The sequence below is a fragment of the Larus michahellis genome, chromosome 1, assembly GCF_964199755.1.
Source record: "Larus michahellis chromosome 1, bLarMic1.1, whole genome shotgun sequence".
Taxonomy (NCBI): Eukaryota; Metazoa; Chordata; class Aves; order Charadriiformes; family Laridae; genus Larus; species Larus michahellis.
In genome coordinates this window covers 156559064-156575340 of record NC_133896.1, presented here as the reverse complement: position 1 = coordinate 156575340, position 16277 = coordinate 156559064, and the positions used below count along the sequence as shown (strand labels likewise).

General features: G+C 41.9%; 1 protein-coding gene across 3 annotated transcripts in view; it reads right to left on the bottom strand.

Moving 5' to 3' along the window:
• GRTP1 (growth hormone regulated TBC protein 1) overlaps positions 1-8856 on the bottom strand; it is a 38557-nt gene extending 29701 nt beyond the window's left edge. The window contains exons 1-4 of one of the 3 annotated variants that reach the window (XM_074561049.1): positions 8540-8735; positions 6439-6590; positions 5744-5967; positions 77-235 (exon numbers count right to left, since the gene is read on the bottom strand). In XM_074561049.1, the coding sequence (XP_074417150.1) occupies positions 77-235; positions 5744-5942 (358 nt within the window). In that variant the 5' untranslated portion in view covers positions 5943-5967; positions 6439-6590; positions 8540-8735. Of the gene's footprint in view, positions 1-76; positions 236-5743; positions 5968-6438; positions 6591-7451; positions 7609-8539 lie in introns of those variants that run through there. The other 2 variants (XM_074561057.1, XM_074561065.1) reach the window with 2 other exon arrangements.
• Positions 8857-16277: the final 7421 nt, after the last annotated feature.

Sequence of the window (16277 nt, the reverse complement as noted above, 5' to 3'; positions counted from 1 at the left end):
AAGTTTTCCATGACATAACTTGATCTCTAACATTTAAGGACATAGGACAGATAATCAGTGTTATCAAGACAATAACCTGTTTTGATTGCTTCAACCAGTTTGTCATTCTTCTCTCCTTCAAGCAGTCTGTGGTAATATCCAGGGTTTTGTTCCATGTTGGTTTGGGCCCCACTCACAATCATCCAGATCAATGCACGGTGTTCATTTGGGACGCCTTTCCTGATATATCTCTTCACTGCAAAACAAGAAGTTTGGTGTTGTTTTGTTTCTTTAAATAATAATAATACAGCTATATTTTTCTTTTGGAAATGAGCAACAGAAAGTTGAGAAGTCATAGTCTCTTGACTAGAGATTATTATGCTTTCCCTCCTGTGGTACCATTTAGCCTAAGCATTTCCTTCTCAGCCACACAGTATATTTTCAATTCACTTGTAAGTTCTTGCCACTCAGAGTCCCCACGCAGATCTCCAGACCCAGGCTTTCCTCTCTTTTCTATTCCCCCATTAGGATTTTGAATCCTTTCCTCTTCTTCCCACCTTTCCGGATAGAGATATGAACAGCAAAGTTTCCCCTTGATCTTTGTCCTTTTTCATTCAGAAAAGCACTGACTTTTTCTTTCCCTACATTACTAATAGCCTCTGACATGACAGCCCTTTTTCTTTGCTTAGTTATGCTCTAGCATAAATGGCTGTTACCATAACCCTAGCATTTCAGTTTAGCACCTAACCACTGAAATCATAGCAGAAACTGAGAAATATCAAATACGTGGATACTGTCTAAATAAGCCTCTGGAAGAACTGGAGACGTGAGTGAGCAGCTGATGATTTTTCCTAGACTGTTTGAAAAGACTGGGGAAGTCTTTTCAAATCTAAAATAGCTTTAATCTCTTGCATCATATTTATCATCAGGGCGTGCACTGGGTTGGATTTTTTTTTAAACAGATGATTCAGTGTAAATAACTAGGATCCAAGATTGCAGGAAGAAGCATCAGGCTAATGACAGACAAAACAGCTTCCTCCTGGGAACGGTATGAAAGACATTAATGAGGAGCCAATGCTGCTCATTGGTACAGAATCCTAAATCAGCATTACCCCTTATGACCCAAAAAGACAGCTGAATGTTTGAGATCCTACTGCTTTTTCCAGGGAGAAGAAACTAAGAAAGAAATCAGATATTTCTTACTAAATGAATGAGACTATCAATTAGAGCATCAACTTCTTGTCCCTAAATTCTACAGGACTCAAAGAAGAGTGGGGATTTTTATTCCACCCACAGACACACATAAAATATCACTACCTAATCTGGTTTTATCCAATCACAAAGATCTGTAACTCAAGATAAATGCTGCCTGAATTAAAAGCCTTAAAAACAGCAGAGAGAAACAAGGTTCTACAACAACTGAGTCAGCTTCCTTCTAAATACATTCTACCTAATTGCAGCTGTCTGTCCTTTAGGAGCTAAAGTTCCTTTCCCAATGTCATCAGAGAGATCTGTGCATCTCTAGTGGGCATTTCACTCACCTAAAATCTCATACTTTCTCTGAAAGAAACAGTCCTACCCTTCACATTTGCAATAAAAACCCCGATACAGTTTTTGTTTAGCTTTTCAATGAGGATTTATACTACGCGTTACAGTCTCTACTGTTCCAGCTGTAAACTAACTTTAACTGCAACCTTCTTTTAGACAGGCTGGAAATAATTTACTTGTTTCCATGGTTGTTTAATAATCCCCAATTTATCTTCTTTACAAGATTTTGAACGCTAATGCTCAAGAAATCCTATAGATGAACATAGCAAGTGCAGGAAATGAGTATGAGAAATCAGTCCCATTTAGGTCATTGAGAAGAGACATTTGGATGACCCTGCGAATGTCTCTAGAAGCATATTTACTGGCTAAATTACTGGATTATCTTATTCTAACATATAACTCCAATGGCATTTTTTTCTGGAACAGCTGTCAATTCTGAAGGCATAGCCAACATCCACATTCAACAATACACATTAAATTCAAGAGAAGCAGAGACAAGCCTTTGACATTGGCACAAGGGGAAAGCGGCCCTGCAGCACAGTATGCACTCATTATTCCTCAGTGTCATCATTTTCATGGTAATAGTCAGCCAGAGGCTTGGATTGCCCCAAGTCTACCAACCCCAGCTCCCCTCACTCCCGGAGGGATGGAAAAGCCCTTCACATGGTGCTTTTCTTCCTCACATCATTATCACACTTGCCAGGATTTGCAAACTGGCACACAGAAGAAGCAAAACTGATTTGAAAACAAGGACAGTTGCAATTAAATGTTTTATATATACATATATATGCCATATTATACACATAAAATTACATTGGTTTATACAAATATGTATTTATTTTGTTTTCTATAGGCCCTCTTCCATATTATCCTCAGGAACTTCTAAAAAGCCCACAAAAACAGTCCACGCTGCAGAATATCCTCTCACTGTAACATTTAAGAAGCTTTCACAGATGAAGCCAGGTTGTACACGTGTCTCCAATCGCACATCTGACTCTAACTTTGAGATCAAACCAAGGGCTTGATCTCAAAAGTAGCACTGCTGAATACCATCCAGCCCTGAGTATCTGCACTCAGAATCACTCCCAGGACAACTGCAGTGTACACAACAGTCTAAGCTTTAAATCACGTGTGATAGATATCTTCATGTGAAATTTTTGCCTCTTCATTAATGAAGTGTGAAACATCACCAATTCTTTTTAAACAAATAAAAGTAGCCTCAGTAATTCTATTACCTCTGATATACAGTGACAGTTTACAGAGGTTAGAGACACTACTTTTTAATATGTTTTTCTTGTTACTAGAAAAAGCAGCTACATGATAGGGAAGTAGTCTAGAAGTGCTGACAAATACCTAAAGTAAATTCAAGAGGCAAATATGCAGAACATAACATTTTCCAATATTGGGCACTACTTATAGTAACAAAATGTAAAAATAAGTAAACCACTTCAAACCTGTCTGTCTTTGTGTAATGGTAGAATATGAGAATTCTGGAGGTTTTTGCCTCTAGGTAAAGTTGTATTTATATTTTCCTCCCATTAACACTGTTTACCTCTACACCACAAGTGGACTAAGTGTATGTAGGAAAACCCCATTTAAAAACAAAAATTATCTCCTATAAAATATTAGAAGAGTGTGATTTTGAAAAGGGTCTGCACTTTTCAGTTACTTTTTTAGTTACTGTTGAACGGTGAGGAAACTAAATTGGATCCTAGAGGAAAAATTCTATAGAAGAGCTGAAAAGAGCATACAGTAAGGAATCGAAAGGTTTATTTTACGACTGCATCATAGAAGAAACAAAGCAGATCCGTGCTGTAAATGTTCAGGTTACAGTCAAACACAAAAACTGACTTTCTAAGATGCTCCTTCCTTCCTTCAAACCCTGGGCTGAAACAGAAGCGCCCCTGCTATAACCACCCTTCAGTACTATTACTTTCACCTTTCACTGCATTTTATCAGCCTCTGACACTAGAAAGCACCCTCTGCTACTGGTTAGTTTTGACTAATCCACTTACAGCCAAGTTCTTTTACGCAGCACACTTTTGGTCAGAATTAAGCTACTTTGGGTAATTACGTCAGTTTGTTGCCCGCCTGTAAACAAGCCAGAGCAAAAAGCTGTCTTTTGGTCCCATAAAGATAGCAGCTGAATGGAGAAAAGTAAAAATCAAAAGGATCTCAGTGGCATCAAAGTGAGAGAAGAGGCAAATGACTGAACACTGTCTGAAAATTCACGTGTGCAGAGGAGACACTGAAGATAACAAAAGGTAGAGGGGGAAACAAAACACCACAAAATAACAAAAAGGAAGAGTGGAGAATGAGCAGAAGGAACTGTCAGCCAAAATTCCCATGACCCGCCCTGCTGGAAGGCTGTAATCCAGAACAACAGGATACACTGCCTAATTACCCTTGTTAAAATGTAGTCTAATTATTTTTCTTTACAGTAGACCAGAATTATACACATACATACCACCCTGGATGTGAGGCAAACACAGTAGCATGTGAACATGCCACATTTCCAAATTGGAAAATTAACACAAGTCATCACTTCTTCCTGTTCACCCAGACAGGAATTATGATCTTCTCTATGTGTAAAGACAAATGGGCGTGGAGCGACTGAGATAGATACCACACGTACAATGCCTCTCTCACATCTACTCACAGCAGGACGCGTTTTGAAAAGGCGCCAGTAGAATTCAAAATAAGGATATGGGTTCGCAGATACAGCTATTGTGTTCTAGGGGGGAAAGCAGCAAATCAAATATTCGTCTCAGTTCTAGCTTATGGCCAACTTGCAGCCGAGGAGAAGGTAATGAGAACCAGCAGCTCCTGAGCAAAGCTTCAGAGCAAGGAAGTCAAGTCCTGAAGGAGTGAAAATCAGCGTATCACAAGGCAGACCTTCTGGTCTCTTGACTGCCTGCGAGGAAATTACTGCAGGATTATCTTGCAGGATAAAGCACACACCTAAACAACTGCTTACGTAATTCTAGGTGCTTATGCCGCAGACTTCAATGATAATATTGATATAAGAAGCGAAGTACTTAAAAATCAGTAATTGTACAGGTTAACTTGTTGCTCTGCTCTTCTGAGGTATCAGTTGACGATAATGAGGGAGTGTTATTGTAACAACTTTGAATTTACACTCAGACTGCATTTCCTCAACATTATTTATTCTCAACCACCCTCCTTAAAATTACATATCACACATATACATGACAATGCATAGTCTACAAATTCATGTACCTTTAGCAAAAGTTAATAATGTCAGAGATGATGCACTAGCCCACAAGGGCTTGCAACAGTCAAGAGCCATTGCCTGTGTCCACTCAGTGGATTTATGGTATTTCATTTTTCACAAACAGTAGCCTATTAGAGATGATTACAGCCACATTAATGGTTATTGCCATTACATGGCTAGTGGGGCAGCACAACCATCAGTACTGAAGCCTGGTGGACAAATTGAGAGATTTAGTCACAGGTTTGGCTCTGAAATAAGACCAAACGCATTCACAGTAGCATTCTGTGTCCACAATGCTGGAACAGGCAACACAAGGGAAGAGAAATGTAACAAACTCACAGAAATCGCTAAAAACTGCCACTGTCACAGTCTGCATGTTTTAAGAGAAGGAAGAGATGAATCAAAACCTGAGATTATTTTTCCACAACAACTAGAAGACTAAGTTCTGCAGAAGTTCAAAATCCCACTAATTCAAAATACCACACAGCTATTGCTATATTCAAACTTGACACCGTAAACAAAAGCTTCTTTACATATGGAAGAAAAAGAAGTAGTAGAAGTAGTTAGCAGCATATAATCTATCAACTATAGCTCAAACCTACATTTTCTGGGATTCCTCAGCCTTAAAATGGACACATGTACACTAAATACACTATTATACTTAAAATGTCTCACTAATTATCACCCCATTCTTGATGCCAAGAAAAAAACCCACCCCAAACAACAAAACTACCAGAATTAGCAGTCAAAGTCTGCACCTGAAGCACAGCTTTAAGTAGTCAGCTACGTTACAGTTAGTGCCTGATGAACTTTTGCTTAGTTTTACTCATTTTTTTCTTTAACATACATATAGAGAACTGTGCCCAACTCCAAAAGACTCCCAAGGAAAGCAAGCTGTATCGCATCATTAAAAGCGGAGAGGAAAATTTAGATGCTTATATGAAATAACCCAGAGAAAGAACAGAAGGAAAAAAACCCTACCTTCTAGTCTCGCAGTATTCCCTGCCACCTTCTGACTCCCTCCATTTATTTTTCCCTGTCTCTCTTGCAAGATAAAAATATTACTAGAGGTTTTCTTGCTTTTTGAAGCAGCCATTAGCAGTTCCATCAGCATTTTATCCAGTGTTGCATTAGCTCCTGCATTAATTTTAGTTTCTTCACTCCATAAGGCATTTAGCATCAGTTCTTAGTGCACATCTTTTTAGCTGTGAGGGGAACATCATTTTACAAAAGCAGGATAAGGAGAGCTAGAAAATCTCAGCGATCTAAAAAACTGTCAGAGTCAGCAACCGAGAGCCCTAACACCCTGACCCCTGGGGTTCAAGACAGTGTCTTCTACATAATCTCGTGTCGTTTTAAAGAGCCCAGAGCAGAGCACAATACAACAAACAGCTGTAAAACGGTATCTTAAAGAGCCAGTAGCCATAATGGGTTACAGATGTAATAAGATATTACAGCGTACGACAAAGAAGGATTACTCCTTTGCAAGCTTTAAATCAAATCAGCAGTCCCCCTAACAACAGCACACTTGCTTATGTGTTATTACCGTTTATACTACTGTTTTTCATTTGAAGACAAAAATAGCATTTAACATTCAAAAATACAAACTAATTTAATATGATTTATATTGGTTCCAACATAATCCACTTTTACCTATAAATAGACATACAGCTCACCTTTTAAACTCTTCTGTATACTGTTCTTCCCCTTTAGGAGCTTGGACCATTTTATTGCTCTTCTAGTGAGTACCACTAGGTATCTGGAAAAGAATGCTTCATAGGACGCATAATCAAAGTCTTCTGGCCTTTCAAACCCATATGGATCAACCCTACAAAATAAAAAAGAAAAGAATTCTTGTACAAATGTTCTACATACCTACAGCTGAAAAAAAAAAAATATGCAAGCATGCTTTAAATAACTTCCAGTTGCTATTTCTAAAAGCAGCTCAAAACTCCCTCCTCCCAACAAAAACCTACTTTACACAAACTCTTACACTTGATTTAGCATATCAAAGCTGTTTAAGTAAATGAATTTAAACATGCAATGTTCAGTCAGTTTTACAGATTTCACTACTTTTAGAAGTAAGGAGTTTTTGGAGCAAAGGATCCGTTGTGTGCAAGATTGACCCAAATTATGACCACACAGAAGTCTGGGAGGTTTTTTTCTCCATAATACAAACGGTTGAAAAGTATGAAGCTATAGCGCAACTGCTCACATGTGGCCTGAACTCACTTTCCGCACAGTTCTGCACAGAAAAATGACAACAAGAAGAACAAGTTACAAAGATTATTTTTTAGACGGGCTTATTTCTGAAATTATCTTCATGGAAGTATAAGAACAAACACAAATCTTTCAGTTAACCACCTTCATAACTAGTACCAAGAATGCTTATTTTATTATCTTTAACAATTTTTCAGTGTTACATCATGTTATCTCGGGCAGCACAGCACCGACGGAGTTTCAGAACTGCAAGTCTGATTCTGTTCTAGCTTGATACACCAAGTCACCTTGCTAAACTAGATTTACGGCAACTTCCCGGGATGCTTTATACCTGCCGATTATCACTCAAGTTCAGAGCACTTGTGGTCCCTTCTAACCCAACACATTCTATGATTCTGTATTAAACAGGCAGAGGGGTCTGTCCACACAGAAAAGTTTGCAAGACAGACACCAAGGCTTAAAATCCAACCTGGTCTCGTGGGAGGTGTCCCTGCCCATGGCAGGGGGGTTGGAATTAGATGGTCTTTAAGGTCTCTTCCAACCCAAACCATCCTATGATTTCATTCACGGAGAAGGAGTTTGTCCATGGAGCAGCATCAGCACGGCCTTGGGTAAACTCCGGCTCACGGGACCATCACAGGTAGTAAAGCGTGAATCAGAAGAGGAACATTTTAATATTCAGACCTCGAACTGGTACGACCTAATCGGCAGTTAGAAGAGTCACCTTTGTATTCGTATACTCCTCAAATTTGACACAAAAAACACAGGTGTAAAAAAACCAAAAAACATCGAAACCCCCGATACAGGTTTCTCTGGAGACACGGAACGTGAGAAACCTCAAAAAAATCCTAACGCCGCCAGGAAAACACATCACCGATTTACGGCTGCGACTGTCCGGGCAGCAAGTACAGATTAATTTCACGCTGAACTCCATTCCTGAGGCAGAAAGGGAAAATCGAGAGCCGGGAAGCAGGGTTTTAAGGAAGTCCCCTTCCCTAACCTGCCGGCAGGTTATCAGCACCCCCAGGTACGTTAACGGCCGCACCGGTGGGTGCCGGGGCTCTCCCCCAGAGGGGCAGCCATTTCCCGCCGGCCTCCTGTCGCCCCCTCGCAGCCCCGAGCGCTCCGCCAGGAACCTTTCGCTCTCCCCGGGTTAACCGGCTCCAAATTCACCTTCCGGCCCTCGGCACGATACCAGCACAGGGGGAAAGGCTGCTGTAAGGGACGACCAAAAAAAAAAACAAAAAAAACCCACCCCAAACTCCCCGCAAGGCTCTGCCAGCCACCGCTCGCGGCTCGCTCCCTCCCTCAGAGCGATGGGGATTCACAGGGAAGTTGCACAAGCGGTATTTTTAAACGTGATCCCCACACACACACGCTGCGGGAGAGCCCATGTGGGAGCGGGCAGGCGGCCGCGGTGGGCGGCGGCAGGGGTGCGGGCACGCCGGACCCTCTGGGGGGCCGCTGCCACGGCACCCGCCTCAGAGCCGGCGCTCGCCACACGGGCCCGGGGCGGGGGAAGCGAAGCGCCGCCGCCGGCAGCGGCAGCAGCCCTACCTGTACGCCCAGTCCCGCCCGTCCTCTCGCCTCTCCATCGGCCGTCCGCGCTCGGCCTTTTCCTCCCCGCCCTACTCCGGGCAGGGAGCGCGGCGCCTCGGCCGCCGGGTGGTATCTCCTCAGGCCGAGCAGCGCCGCGGCCCCATACAGAGCGGCTTCACAAGTTCAACTCTCCTGCCGCCCCCCTCCGAGGGGCGGGAGCGGCCGCCGGGTCCCGCCTCCCGTGCCAGGGGCCGGGCGCCGGGCAGGGCAGCTCCGCTACCGCGGAGCCGGGCGGCGGAGAGGCGGGCTACCGCCCTCCGACACCCCCACTCCCCGCTGGGGCTCGGCTCCTCTCCGCCGGGCGGGAGCGGGGGTGTGTGGGGGGGCAAACAGATGTGAATCTGTACTGGTACTGCTTTAGATTTGTGTGTTTCACGTTCCTGTCACGTCTTGGAAAAAAATTCAATTATTTGAGTGCGAGGGAAATGTCTCACTAACGTAGGGGGAGAGTGGCTTCAGGTATGGCCCTTAAAACCAAAGGAATTTCTCCATAACCAACGAGAAGAGGTGGCTGTGTTAGTATTTGAGTTCACTTGCTTGGTTTGGGCTTCCCCCCCCCCCCCCGATCCTCACACTCTTACCTTTAATTTCTCCAAATAATTCTTTAAAGTCAATGCTTTGTAACATTGAAATATTACCAACTTTAGCTTCTGCTGACTTACTTTTCACCATAACTAACTATCATTTAAATATGATTTAAATAATACATGTCAGGTTGCCAAAAATGTGGAGTAATAATACCCAAAATAATACCCAAAAAAGGCTTGCTCATTTCCAGAACCCGCCTCTAACATTAGCACATGTCTCTTTGTCTTCAGATGTGTCGAACAATCCCTGAAAACCACATGGACTCTGCCCTACCTGACTGTCCGCAGCCTAATCCGTAACACACTGTGTAACAGAAGGGAGAGAGCAAAATTATATCCCTGCATGTCCTTTTTGAATCAAGTTCTGACTTTGCACCCAGCAAAGTGCTTGGAAAATTACAGCTACTGCCAGAGAAACATTATCTCGTTCAACCAGCGAGTAAGAGTTGCTGAAGACAACAGATGGGATTTCATAAGGGAGATCAACAGTTGTTCCCTCCCAGCACACTCCTCGAGCAAGCTACCTCCTCTCTGTGGGATCAAAGGCAATCACCCACACAGAAATGTGGAAGTAGTTCGTCTCCAACAGCAGGGGAAAAATACAGAGATTTGTAGTTGGTTTAACTGCCATCACAGGACTGTAAAAGTTCGTGATTGTTCAGCAGAACTTAATTTTATTTTTTTTTTGTGGGAAAATTCTGTGCTTCAGCAGGCGTAGGGCTTCTCTTGCAGGAGGGTGGTCCTGCTCGAATTACTGTGCGGCGTCACGAACACGCTTGGGTACTGGCAGGACTGGAACCTGATTACAAACCAGCCCAGGGAGAGTCAGCAGCCAGTGCCTGTGCCAAGCCTGTGCTTTGACATCCCGCCAGCGTTGCCTTGGCGGAGCGTAGGCAGAGGCACGCTTTGCAAACAGCTCTGCCCCAGTGACTTGGTCAAAGTCGCACAGAAAATCCTTGGCAGAGCTGTGAATAGAAATAGGCAATGCTGTCCCGCGGAAGAGAAGAAGGAAGCCTCAGTTAGGCAGAATCCTAATTCTGCCCCAAATCCTGAAGCCACAGTCTTGTTTGATAATAGGGTTATACTTCACCTGACAAGGTCAGGCTCTTTGGTGCGTGTTCCTTTTAAAATGAATCCATCAAAAGTTCCCTGGAAACAGCAGATTGTTTCTGTGATTAATTAAGGGTACATCTGCAGTGCATCAAGGGTAGCCTTGTGTATACCACGGTGCATTTTTACTGTCAGCAAGCCTTAAATGTTATATACAGTTTCTGTTGCTCTAATACAAGCATAATAGCTTTGTGGTTCACTCAGGTTTATGCCTGTTTCACACGAAGGCTCCAATGAAGAAACGTGACGTAACTCCTGTAAAGGAAGCTACTTAGAATGTTAATCAATTAATAGAAATAATTCCTAAATTTCAGTGCTAATTTATAACAATAACTGCATCCCCGTATTGTGGCTGATAATATGAACCAGCCTACACTCTGGCAATAGATAATACCTTGGTTGTCCTTCACCAGCTATCAGTGCTGCTCCCTTCTGGGCAGATTATATCATGCTGCTTTTAAAGGCATTCAAAGAAACTAATGCATAAAACCTTGAATCTGAAAAGTGCATGTGCTTGGTGTTGCAGTCAGCAGAAAAAGATACTATTTACTTCTGAAGAAGTTGGTGGCAGTAGCAGCGTGCAGGAGGGCGGACTTAGGTGATGTTCAGACCAGTGAAGCTCAAAGCCTTCCTACCGACCACCTGGCACAAAAGAAATGTACCTTATGTAAATTTTTTTACCCGCCTTTTACATCTGAACCTTATCCCTGATATTTTTACATTATGGTGAGTGTGTTTGGTAGAAATTCCCATCCTGCTGCTGCCAGAGTAAGTCCTTAAAATAGTGACTTCCCATTAAGGGTAGGCATTTAGATGTGTTCCCTGCAAAGGCAGATGAAGACAGCAGGCAAGTGTTTCACAGGCTGAGGCACTGAAAGCTCCACTTGTCTTGTACCCTGTATTTTACTGAGGAAGGCTTCCCTATTTGTGTTTGCAGAGTAGCTGTTGTTAAATAACAATACCAGCAAAATTTTCAGCCTTATTAGGAATTAGTCTGGTATGGCTTTATGCTGTGAAATGTGTGCTATGCCACGTGTGCTTCAACAGCACTGAAACGTGGTCCAGCTCCTCACATACCACCCCCAAGCTTGTTGTTACTGTTAGCCCAGAACTGGGGAAGAAGCATCAGGAGAAAGCCTTTGATAATATTTGTGCCTGAAAGTATTTTCTTTGCTGCCCATGGGGGCCATAAAGACTCTTTATCCGCCTGAGAATAGAGAAATATTTTATTATCTCATATATCATAAATGTGTTAGTTTTCTTGCCTGAGGTTCTTTCACTGTCTGCAGCAAGGTCAATGAAAAGAAATTGTTAGGGGGAAGCAAAGTGCAATAGGACCAAGAAAGGGATAAAGCGTGCGTGGATATAGAAGGCGTGTGGATATAGTGTGGCTTTTTTCAAGATAGCATGGGTGAGTCTGTTTATTTAGAAATACCAGGGAGTAACACCATTCCCAACAAAGCTAGCAGCTCTGCTTTTCCAGATCCAGACATTAAGTTTTAAAAAAACCCTAACTGCTCACAAAATGGTTAATAGCCCCTGTTTAGAAAATGTGCATGCAGCAGCATTTAGAAGAGATAAAAAGATAATTCTTCCAAGTGACTGGGTGTTGTAGTACCCCAAGCAAGCGAAGAAATTCCCAAAGCATACGTGGCTTCCCTAACTTGTGTGGTTTATTATACAGCCACTCATCTTTGTGTCTGTATTTAGTAAACCACTCCACACAAGTGAACCCTGCTTTGTTGGAGTTCTGCTCTGCATCCGTTTGGCTTGAGCTACTTTCCCACGACCTGAAAAAAATCTGCTACTCCATACTTGGGGAAAATGGTTTAGATTAAGAAGATTTGGCAGTATAGAAATAGCCAGTAAGAAATAAACACACACAAACACATATATATAAAAATAACTGCAAGTGTATATTCTAACCTAGGCACAATGAGCTCCGGGACCAAACAGCTCATCTGGCTGAGAAGGCGAAGGAGTGCCACCATCACATCCAGGTGCCTTTGGTTCCTGTTACAACCAGCTACCTACCAAGTTTAGTCAACCTTCGCCTACGTATGGATTGAGACTCCTGATGGGTAACGAAATGCTGAACTTGCTCCATATTTTTGTCCCAGAAAATTGCGTCATGCTTACATAATTGTAGTCTGCAGGCCTGATTAAACCTGTTCACGTGAATTGTTCCAACAGCAGTCACTGAACTTTAGAACAGACCGCATAGCAAAGACAGAAATATATTTAAAAAAAATAATTTCCTCTATTCCCTGAAGGCTTCACAGCTTCACGTCTATGAAGGTTACTAGCTGGTAGGACAAGTTACAAATCCACGTGTGGTCTGGGAAGTGGCAGTATTTTGATTATTCTCAGCATGACTGTGGCCCCGGGAATCAAAGCATACTGATACGAGCAACTATAAAAAGGAGCTCTAAAGCTTGCTGCAGACCACCACAGCTGCCTGGAGAATCAACATTACCCATGGAAGTCTCTGCAGAAAGGTTTTTTGCACTCAGCTGCCATCCTCCAGCTGCGTCAGAAAAGAGGGCTCAAGGCTGTAAGTGACAATGCTGGAAACAGCAGGGAAAGAGAAATGATACGGTAGTGCCCTCAGTGTGAAAAACACAGCAAAATTATATGTCAAAAGTTATGTGGAAAAAATGCTCAAACATTATTAGCAGGAAGGGTTCCTAAGACAGGGACAAGGATGTCCTTAGAAAAAGGTCAGTAACTATCACAGACCAGTAACCCAACAGTGTGGAACTAAGTAAGCCAAAAGAGTGGTTCATAGTGGCTAATTACTTGATGAATCTAGCTCAGGTCAGGCTGGAACTCTGTAAAAACGCGTTCTCTATTTCAACTGACAAAATGAAGTATATTCTAGATGGCTTTGTTCTGTTTGTTTTGTTTTCCTTATCTGCTTGAATGATCAGGAATATGTTGAAAGCACTTTAAATTCATGTTGATGATGTTTACTTCCCTGTCTGCAAGAGTACAAGGCTTATAACTGAACTTTGAAATTTCACAGGGAGAGACGACAGACAAGACTGGAGATTATTAACTCCTTACTGCCCCCATCCCCTTTTTCTTTCTTGTCTTTATTTATGAAGGTATCATGCCTAGCCAAATCCACGGGCTCCAAGATCTACTGATTAGGGACGGGGTTTAACCTGGATATTCTCTGGTTGGCTATTATGATTTTAAATTTGGTCCTAATTGGGAAATGGAAAGGTAAACCACCTTCTACGAGGACTCTCATTTCAATTGTCTCAAGCTATGTCCTATTCCATAAGAAGCAGGCAGAGTTATCATTGCAGGTATTTAAGTACAATCATTGCATGTAAATACAATGTAAATAGTGTCAGCTTTGAAGAACATTATCTGCTTCACTTAATTGTCTCTATGCAGTTAAGGGTTTCTCTAAAAATCATGCATTAATGAAAAAATTCCTTAAAGTAATGACACCGTTTGGTGTAAAAAGAAGGTATCCATACCCAAGAAACATCCATTCCTTACGTGGAATAAGGCAGGAGTTTTCCAGGAGCACAGATAATCTTAGGTTTCTGTATTTCTATTTCATAATGCATAGGTACAAGGGCACCAAGTTTAGGTCAAATAAACAAATTCCCTTCTCTAAGTTCCCAGCTTTGTAGCGTTCAACTCTGCAAAGTTAACATGCTTCCAAGGAGGTTGTTCTTCACTGTAGCTTTCTGCATGTTTATTCCTTACACGTTTTTCAAACTCACAGGCTGAAATTAAAATAAGAAGGTTTGTGAAAACCCAAACTTGGGTTTGACAGCAAAAGCGCCTGAAGCTTCTTTCAGCTGCAGGGTTATAGCAACAACCATCTGTGCAGATATGCAGACATGCAATCGAGGTATCAGATGAAGTATCATGTTATTTTCTAATGCCTTTGTAAGGTAAGAAACTTTGACTGCAACATCTAGGATCAAATTATAACTTCTCTCTGGCTTACTTTGTCCAGTTACAGATTATACCACATGACTGATACTGGAGGAAAAATTTAGTTCTAATTTTGTGTTAATATGCAGATAAATGTCATCCAAACACTAATGTTATCACTAGCTGATACGTTGTCAAAATGGAAATTATTTAATTTAGATTTCCTTTTAATATTTGAGGTATTTCTGACACTGTTCTCTCCTGTCTTAAGATAATCATACTGAGGAGGGGTGTATATCACTGAAAACTATCATCAGCAACATTTTGGTATTTCCATGGTTTTCCGTGTAAGTGGTTACAGAAATAAGATGTTCTCAGCCAGCTGTTTGATTATTTTTGCCATTGAAAGTGCAGCTCATGTGTCAGCAATACACCAGAGTACTTTTTTTTTCTGAGAAATTTTATTTAACTATGTGTGAATTTACAAAAATTGCACAATTTAATTGGCTGTCATTATCCAGTGAACCATAGCAGTCATTAAATAGGACCATGCTGCACATTTGTATTGCTCCTGCAACAGGTACCTTGTATTTCTGTATTTTCATGTTTCTCAACAACATATTTTTCAAGGATTGTCTTCTCAGAAACTCCAATACTATTATTTTTATAATAATTTCCTTTTACAAGGCATTGTGTCACTACCATTGCAATTGATTGTACCATTGCACTACCATGAGCAATTGATAAATTTCTGAACACAGTCAAGTAAACTTTATGGTAATATCTTTCTTGATCTATGCAAAGTCATTTTTTCATGTGATTGCAAAAGTGCAAGCATCTTCTTATTAGATGTTGATGGAAAATTGACCATAGTCATAATCTATACGTAGATGCAAAGCAACCCACCAAAACACTTAAGTAATACTTAGAATTGATGTTAGACCATTACAATTTTGCCTGCTGTGGACATGCCTTGTAGGGGCCCTGATGCTCTGCTCCACTCGGTTACAGTTTAGCCATGATATCTACATGTGATGAAACCATTTAGCGTTCCAAAGAATGAGTCTATAAGTAATTCCAGATGCAATTCTCTTAACTACACTGTTCTGGAAATATCTCTCAGACATAGCTTTTTGCATTTCCATGGCAGCATAAATGCTGAGAATTACAGACTCTGAATGTTTAATGGTTCTTCATATGTGTGCAACATGTTAGTTTGTGTACATGAAACAACTTTCATCAGAGAAAGCTCAGATTAAATCCCACAGAAGTCACTGGGATGGGGAGGGAAGGGGCTGAGTGTCATGCCGCTCTTAATCATCTTCAGTTCTTTGTTTCAGCCTGTCCCAGTCCCCGGCATTCAAACAGCGGTGGCAGGGCAGGGCCAGAGAGCGTGTCAATCGCTCAAGGGGAGGAGATGATTCTCCTACAGCATGAAAAACTCTCACTCAGGCCTTCAACTAAGCAAAAAAAGGTGATTTCTCTCTCCAGCTCCAGTGCCCAGCTCTGAAGCCCACCTAAGGCTTGGAGCCTGCCAAGGCTCAACATGGGGTAGTTAAGCCAAGAGAAACACCCCTGGGAAGCTCAGCACTCCTTCTAGCCAGAAACGTCCAGTCCCTGCCTGAAGGAACCATCTGGCTCTCACAAAATGTATCACATGTGTCTGTTCTTTCTCTCACATGGGCTTGTGTCACCAAAAAGTAGAGGCTGGGGGCTTTATGTTAAAGCAGGCCAGGTCTTAAATGTGAAGGTACAGCCTCAATTTTACTTCACATTTGAGTAGCCAGGGAAAGCAAACATGAAAGAGCTGCAGGCAGAGGGAAAGCAAGTTCAGCCTTCCATCCAGTGGAGAAAATGCTGCTGCATTGGATATTGCACAGAACACCGCAGAGTATTTCCCCTGCACGTCACAGGATCAAATATAGCTCACAGCAAAGTTGGCAAGTCTGGCACCTATATGCAAGCTGAGAATCAAATAGTTAGATACCAGGAAGATGGACAACTGCCTGAGGACTTCCTCAGACCCACCCTGTGCTTCAGAAGAAGAAAAACGAAAAAAAGAAAAAAAGAAAAAAAAAGAAAAAAGGAAAAAAAGAAAA